At 36.7% G+C, this 8,897-nt stretch overlaps 1 protein-coding gene across 1 annotated transcript; it reads right to left on the bottom strand.

Moving 5' to 3' along the window:
- Positions 1–2,609: 2,609 nt before the first annotated feature.
- On the bottom strand, positions 2,610–4,560 carry LOC139901157 (uncharacterized). Its single transcript, XM_071883893.1, has 4 exons — positions 4,468–4,560; positions 3,954–4,422; positions 2,905–2,984; positions 2,610–2,678 (listed from the first exon to the last, which is right to left on the bottom strand). Exons 1-4 carry the CDS (start codon positions 4,558–4,560, stop codon positions 2,610–2,612), a joined length of 711 nt encoding a protein of 236 aa, XP_071739994.1.
- Between the last annotated feature and the right edge of the window lie 4,337 nt (positions 4,561–8,897).

Genomic DNA, 8,897 nt, shown 5'->3' with positions numbered 1-8,897 from the left:
TTTTGCAGAACTCTAGCACAGCGGAAGCAAACAGCTAAGAACTTGAGAATAAAACATGCTTAAAAGTCAACACGAATGTTGGTGAGGTATAGTTTTATTGCGAACAATAAAGTAATATAGACCACGAGATTTCAGTATTAAAAAATCAGTAAAAAGTATATGCAACAATGGGCACCAAGTAACCAAACTTAACAACTGAAACACCCCCTAATGAGTACGCTGGCAAGTGTATAATGTTTACGAAGTATTAAACACCCGTTGAATGCTAGTGCGACTAGCCCGAGTGGGGTGGTCAAACCCTATGGATCCATATCTAATATTCGCATTTTTCGGTTAAAAAACCAATAATTAAGCGTTACCAAGCTAAAGGGAATTTGTGCCGTTATATAAACAATGCATATAGAAGTTTAAGTACTCGTGTCTAGTATGTAAAACATAAAAAGCGTATGTATTCTCAGTCGCAAAATATTTTAAAGAGTTGAAAAAGGGAGTTATAACTCACATCGAGTGCTCAACGAAACAACAAGTAAGCAAGGTTGCCGGTCCAACGCGTTCTCAACCTAAGTCATGGTCACTTAGTCAATAATCGTTCTAATAAGTTCTAAGTCATTTTGGTCAAGTTTATATCATTCATCATCATCATGTTCTAAAAGAAAATAGTAAAAGTTTGTTTTCCAAATCAAGTCAGTTTTAATACACGACTTCGGACAGCTGTTGTGTCTTCTATACTTAGTCAAATGACACGTGGTCAGTGGCCATGGCTCCGTTTGTGAGTCATTTAGCCACTCCCCGACAATCAGACTCGACCTCAATGTCATTTAACTGTGGCATCGGTTTAACCGTGAGTAGGTCAGAATTTTCAGCACGTTTCAAGAAAACATAGTAACTTTGTCGGAGGCGTTAGTCACAAACCGTACGTCGGATTTCATCGAGGCCTAAATGAAAAACTAACTACACAACCTCAAGAATCCAAATCTTAAATCTTCAGATCCCCAGGTGTGATGCTCGGATCAGAAATGGGCTGATAAGTTCACTGTTGTGGTTTAGACACCTTCCGACTAAAGTAAAGTGCACTTTATTGCATGTAGGCAATATAGTTTCACCCCCTTTGGTGTCTAAAGCTCACTTGTGAACAAAGGTTGCATCTTTATTACATGGAAGTAGTATAGCTTCAACATTTTTAGTGTTTCAAGCTTCGAACTTTGCAAAGGTTGCACCTTAATCATATTTTGATGATAAAGACTCAATCTTTATGTTCACAAGTTTGCATCTTTATCACACTTGCATGATAAAGACTTGATTTTTATTACCATAAAAATCATAAAATGGTTACATGTAGATGAAAGTTACAACCTTTTGCAACAAAGGTGCTAAATATCACATCTTTCTTCCATTTTCCAAAACTACAACAAGTTTGTTATGGATCTTAAAGCTCGAAGCTTAGATCTTCATGATTTCAAGAGACCATAAACTAGAAAGCTTAGATCTAACAAGTTTCATGTGACCATAAGCTAGAGAGCTTAGATCTAACAAGATTTCATAAAACCATAAGCTAGAAAGCTTAGATCTAACAATATTTCATAAGACTATAAGCTAGAAAGCTTAGATATAACAATATTCAAGTGATCTTGAGCTAGAAAGCTTGGATCTAACAATATTCAAGAGACCACAAGCTAGAGAGATTGGATCTACAAGATTTCATAAGATCATAAGCTAGAAAGCTTAGATCTAACAATATTCAAGAGATCTTGAGCTAGAAAGCTTAGATCTAACAAGTTTTCAAAAGACCATAAGCTAGAAAGCTTAGATCTAACAACATTTGTGATACCACAAGCTAGAAAGCTTCGATCTAAGATGATGATGATTATGAAGCCAAAAAGTAGAAAATAAAGTAAAGAAGAACCATGAAAAAGCAAGAAAACTCACAATCTTTTCAAGCAAATGAAAATGAATGAATCTAGAGCACAAACTAGCTCAAAGAAATGTACAAATCTTGAAAAATGATGAAGATATTGATGATGATGATGATGATGATGATGGTGGCCGTGAGGTATAGAGAGAAAAATAGAGTTTGTGGTGTTGGTAAATGGATAAGGATGTTGGGTATAAGTACTAGTGTAGTGGTGCCCTATTTCTTTTAGGGTTAGTGGTGTCTTTTGCTTTTTGGTTAGGTTTGTCTTATGCTAAAAGGATTAATTCTCAGTGGGTTAGCCATATACGAAAAGGTTCACTAATTAATTAAGTTGGGCCAAGTAAATAAAAATACTACTAGTCCAAATAAAATGCTAAGTCCAAAAGGTGAGCTAGTGCAAGCTAGTTAATAAATTAAATTCCATTAAAATAATAATTAATTAAACAATTATTATCAAAAGGATGCTAAGAGGCAAGAACACACAAGACTTGAACTTGATCTAGCTAAACCCACTTGAAAAGCTCACAATTTCACTTTCTGACTCTAGGTTCTCTCTCTAATTGAAGAGATGAAGATAAGGTTAGTGAAGTGTGGTTATGACATACACTCACCCCAAAACCCGGTCATAAATTTTCTAAACCGTCCATACACAAAAAGACCCAAATGCCCTTCTTGTATTTTAAATAAAAAGAAAGAATCAGTTCCAGCGTATAGCCGTGTCACGCCTCCCTTTAGCCGTGCTGCGGCTCCAAGTGAATTTCGAAGGCTGCCAGCAATAAAATGTACAAATATTTACATTATGTACAATTTGGTTTCAGGTCTTCCAGCTCTCCCCCACTTGAATCGGAGCGCGTCCTCGCGATCCAAGCCGCATGACAAGCAGGAAGATACACTTACACGAACTCCTCGAGTTCCCACATAAAGTCAGAACCCTTTCTATGTCACCATTGTACCTTATAAGTCCTTACTTCTTTATTTCATAACAATTTCACCTTCTCATCAACTATCGCTGTCGGTTCTTCAACATACTCGAACTTATTGTTTAGTTCGATCTCATCTAATGGTACCCAAGCTGAGTCATCCGCATGACACTTACAAAGATGGGAAACATGAAATTTATTATGGATCCCTGCAAGTTCTTCGGGTAACTCCAACCAGTACGCAACTTCACCAACTCGAGCTAAGATATTGAATGGTCCAATAAACCGAGAAGCAAGCTTTCCTCGTTTTCAAAACTGAATAATACCCTTCCATGGAGAAACCTTTAACATTACATTGTCCCCCTCTTAGAACTCGGTTGGTCACCTACGTTTATCATCATACGACTTTTGTCTATCTTGAGCCGCCTTCAAATGAGCCCGAATCATTTCAATTTTACTGGTAGTCTCTAAGACCAAGTCGGTACTCCCGACTTCTCTTTGGCCCACTTCACCCCAACAAATCCTGGTTCGACATCTTCTATCGTAAAGCATTTCGTACGGTGGCATCTCGGTACTAGAATGATAGATATTGTTGTACGAGAATTCCGCCAATAGTAAATGTTCGTCCCAACTACCACCAAAATCAATCACGCATGCCCTTAACATATCTTCCAAAGTTTGATTCATACGTTCGGTTTGACCATTCGTTTGAGGATGATACTCCGTACTCATATTTAACTTCGTACCCATATCTTCATGAAACTTTTTCCAAAATCGAGACGTGAAACGCGTGTCTCGATCCGAAACAAAAGATACGGGGACCCCGTGTCTCGATATCACTTATTTAATAAACAATTTTGAAAGTGCCTCCAACGTAATTGCTTCTCGAATAGGAAGAAACAAAGCACTCTTCGTCAATCTATCAACGATTACTTAAATAGTATCAAATTAGGTTTTCGCCTTTTTTGGCAACTTTGTAATAAAGTCCATGGTAATATGCTCCCACTTCCACGTCGGGATTCCCAATAATTGCAACTTACCATACGATTTTTGGTGTTCGGCCTTCACTTGAAAACACGCGACGCATTGTTCAACATACTTAACAACATCCCGTTTCATACCCGGCCACCAATACTCTTTCTTTAGATCAAGATACATTTTGGTCGCCCCCGGATGAATGAAATATCTAGACTTATGTGCTTCATCAAGTAGCACTTGTCGGTATCCACCCGATTTCGGCACCCAAACTCTTCCTTGAAAGGATAACAACCCATGAGGACCTAAAACAATCGACTTCGTTTGTCCTGGGATTCTTTCTTCAAGTTTATCAATAATAAAAGCTTCAATTTGCAACACACCAAGCTTTTCGAGAAAATCATTGGTAATAACCAATCTTAAGGATTCCACACGTAACCTGGAATTTTGACCGTTACAACTCAACGCATCCGCAACAACAGTAGCTTTGCTCAGATGGTAAAGTATTTCACAATCACAATCTTTCAAAATATCAAACCAGCGACGTTGACGATTATTCAAATCACGTTGATCAAAGAAATATTTCAAACTCTTGTTATCTATATAAATCTTTCTCTTAATGCCATAAAGATAGTGGTGCTAAATTTTCAAAGCAGGAACCACCGCCGCCAACTCTAAATCATGAGTCATGTATTTCTTTTCATGCTCTTTCAATTGCTCTGAAGCATAGGCAATGACCTTGCCTCGTTGCATTATGTCACAACCCTAGTTTTCCGATCTAATCGTTTAACTTAACATCTTAGGATTTTAAATTCCAAATTGATAAGATAAACTTATTAAATTGACTTTCATATTAGATCATAAGTTAAGATATTTCTACACTTAATCACTCTCACACCTAGTCTTGATCAACTTGTACTTAGCCATTACATCCATTTAGCCAACCTTAACCTACCTTGATTAGAACCTAATATAAGCTTACTTTCTAAACCTTAACCATACAATTTAATACCTTAGATTATACATTAGATTAAATTACACAAGTACATGTACATTTAAATGCCAAAAATTGACAAAATATCTCCCACCATCATCATCATAATCGTCCACCATCATCACCATTATCATCATCATCCCTAAATATCTTCACTAAATATCTCCACGCAAGAACCATGCAAACTTCCATTAGAAACCATGCAAAACATTAATTAACCATGCAAAACACCATGATAGTGTTATGCATGAAGCATTAATGAAGATTAAGTGACTCATTCCTTCCTTTCATCCTCTATGTGCCACCTAGCCACCACCTTTCCTATATAAACCCTCTCTAGTTCATCTCTAATCACTTAATCACTTCTTTCACACACATTCAGTTCAAATTTCCAGATCCAAAACACCCTCTTCATCATCTTCTCAATCCTATAGGAACCTTTCTCTTCAAGGTATAACCATTTACTTCAATTCTATCATCTTTTCTAATCATCTTCTAGAGTAATCAAGGTGTAAAAGCTTGATCTAGAGTGCTTAATCACTCAACGATGATTACATGGCTAGCCTTGATCTTGATATTAGATGAGTAATATTAAGTTTCCTACATGTCAAATGACTTAAAATGAACTTAAAACAAGAATGTTATTGACTAAAACACATGGCTACAACTTAGGTTGAATCTGTCCAAAACAAGTACTAAAAGATCACGAATTAAAAACCTACTTTTACTTTAGAAATGAGCTTTATAATATTACCATATGTCCATATATATGTTCTAAGCTTTATGTAAAATTTTCATGAATTATCTCAAAGAAAACGGTATTTTGCATTTTTATTTTCTCACTACATGTCTGTTTTCAAGAAAATCTGACCACATCCTAAAGAATCAAGTATAGACCAAAAACTAAAATGATTCTGAAAATAAATGTTGGTATTCTTAAAAGGGGACAAGTAAAGGAGTAAATCAAGATTTGAAACACTAAAATCCATGTATTATTTTGGGAGAAAAGGCCATTTAGATTTGACATAAGAAATTGTTGTAATCAAATTTTGGTCTAAAACCTCACTTCTAAAAAGTAGGTTAGTGAAGACCTGGAGGTAATTCCTTTTAACAAAGATTACTTTTATATGTCCTAAACTCTCTGTAAAAATCCTAAGTCAAACAAAAGTAATTTGCTAATTTTAAACATGCATGGAAACATATGATGTAAATCTAGACAGTTTAGAGTACTTGTAAGATATCACAAATTTGACCAACTTTTATTTTGAATCTAGAAGCTAACCTTACATGGTTGGAAAATAGACTCAATAACCTTTCCATAGGTGGTAATATCAACTTAAATGTATGTCTAAGTTGATAGAAACATGTAGGCTAAAGTGACGGTAAAACTGGTCATAACTATTAACACTTAAACTATGAACTATATAACATTTGAAACCAAGAATCAAAATGGACATGTAAGAACACTTAAGAACTTATCTTAGACCTAACCTAAATCCTAAAGTATATAATTTGACCTCTTACCTTATAATATTCATTAGGTTCCGAGCCCGAATCACCGCAAACTACCTAAATCACACTTCTGAATCTCGTACCGTACTTCATCACTAGTGAGTTCATAGCCCCTTTTTCTCGTTTTATAACTGTTTTGGGGTGAGAATACATGCTTAATGTTTTGAAACATGCATTATGTTTTGAAACATGCTTTATGTTTTTCAAAACATGCTTATTATTTTAATACACTTTATTTTTTTCAAAGTTCATTATAAGTGAGTTCACAGCCCCTTATTACTATTTTATTTTGGGGTGAGAAATTGTAACACCCCGTTTTTCTAAACATGATGCTCGGGGTGTCATACGGAGTCCAAGGTAGGTGTTTAAACCTTTAGGACGCATTTAAGTGACCACGTTTGACCTTGGATGTTATTAAAAGTGGAATTGAGGTGCATCAGGTCCAGTATCGCATTTTAGTAGGGTACATCCCATTTGGGGAGGTCGCGAACCGCGACAGACAACATCAATACGCGGCAGTCAAATTTTCCTTGAATTCCTGATCGATTTATCGAGTTTCAGTTGAGCTTACCGCATTTGAATTCATTTTGTCAAGAGACACGACGGCCTGTCGCGAAACGCGACGCCTTGCCAGGCTAGTTTCCAACTCGTTTTAAAAGGGTTAGTTGGGGGCGTTTTGGTCATTTCGCATTATGGACGGGATTTTAGCCTTAAAACTGATCCAAAACCTTATCCTAACCCATTTTCTTCCTTCTCTTTGACACTCACACTTATCAAACCCTAGAGAGAGTGTGGGTTTCTAGAGAGAGAATTGGAGATTTGAGGAAGAAGAAAGGTGATTTGGGTCAAGTCTCAAGTATTAAAGTTGTTCATCTCGCTTACGGCTACGTTTTGTTTGTATTGGAAAGTCTCAAATCCGAATTTCATCTTTATGGTTTGATATTCAAGTTAGGGTTTGGGTTCTAATTGTTGAGAAAACCCATCTAGACCTCAAATGGGTTATTTGTAGCAAGTTATTGTTGTTGTTGGTGGGTTTTGGGTTGGTTGATGATATAGCCATGATTAGGGCTTTAATTTGAGTGTAATCACTATGATTAGTGATTATGTTATTAAAAGAACCCAAATGGGTGTTGTTGGAAACTTGATTTTGAATCGGGTCAAAATAAGAGTTGTAAGTTGATTTTGGTGAAGACAAGTGTTTAAAACTTGTGGTTTAGTTGAGTTGGCATTGTTGGAACTATTTTCACTAGTGTTAGTAATTATGGAGGCATTGGAACCATTTTGGGTGTTTTGGTGGTCTAATTTTGAAATGGGTCAAAATTAGGGTTTATGTGTCAAATTGGGCAAGATTGGTGTTTAACACTTATGAATGGGTTTGATTGGTGTATTAGGACCATTCTCACTCGTGTTAGTGATTATTGGTTAGTTTGGGCGCGGTTTGTGCTTGGAAGTGCATTTGGGTCGAAATTGCACTAAGTGTCAATTTGGGTTGATTTGTAAATCCACCCTAATTGTGTTGTTTGTTGTGTGATTAATGGAATAGGTACATTCCATTGGCGATTGCGGATTATTTCGGTTGCATCCATCAAGATTTCAAGGTGAGTGTAAATATATTATATGCGTATGTATGCATAGAATGAGTGCGGGTTGGTAGAGTGATCCTTGCTCGGATTCACTCTACATGTGATGGGAGAAATTGATTCTTGTAGTTTGAGTCCATGTTGTACGCTTATGCATTTTGGGTTACCACCCTTGGGGTAGTGAATCTTTGGCATATATGGATTCACGTTGTCATGTCGGGCCAACCCCGTCGTTGTTGATGATGTTGAGGAATCTCGGGTAGTGCGGATTCATGATGACTCGGGTAGTTCGGTCATCTTAGTGATGAGGTGGTGAATTTTGGGTTGTTGCGAATTCACTAAGGCACGGGTTGTTCGGCCAACCTCGGTTGTTGAAGCGGTGAAGGAAGTGAATCTCGGGTAGTGCGAATTCACTAAGGCTCGGGTAGTTCTGCCAACCTCATATGTATGAGGTTAAGGGGTTAACCTTGGTGTCTTAGTTATTTATTGTATATGCGTATATATACTTATTGTGCGTTGTAGCTAATCTTGCGGATTTTGGCTTGGTGGTACGTTAGGTATAGCTTGCTAGTTATACTTGGATTGCGGTATGCGTTTACTTTATGTGTTTGGTTGTACGTATTCATTTTATGCATATGTATGTATATAGTATGTTTATACTCACTAAGCTTTCATAGCTTACCCTCTCGTGGTTTACATTTTTATAGGTTCGCGAGGTGACGGCTTGGGTAAGCATGGGGACTAGTGTTTGCGGGTTGCTTAGGGAGATTGTGCTCTAGACTTTTGATTAGGATTGGGTAGCGTTCCCAATCACCATGCCCGGTCTTTTGTTGGAAAACTTATTAGTATCTTTTGGTTATGTCAAACGGGTCTCGGGTTGTATGCCGTTTTGTATTTCAACTTATGACATGTACGTTTTAAAGTTGACTAAACTTACTATTGTAATGAAGTTGTTTTTGGAAACATAATTGGGACCTAAATGTTAATAATATTAAAGTATTATA

Source organism: Rutidosis leptorrhynchoides, chromosome 3 (assembly GCF_046630445.1).
Source record: "Rutidosis leptorrhynchoides isolate AG116_Rl617_1_P2 chromosome 3, CSIRO_AGI_Rlap_v1, whole genome shotgun sequence".
NCBI lineage: Eukaryota > Viridiplantae > Streptophyta > Magnoliopsida > Asterales > Asteraceae > Rutidosis > Rutidosis leptorrhynchoides.
The sequence above is the reverse complement of the archived record's forward strand: the minus strand, read 5'-3'. Positions and strand labels throughout refer to the sequence as shown.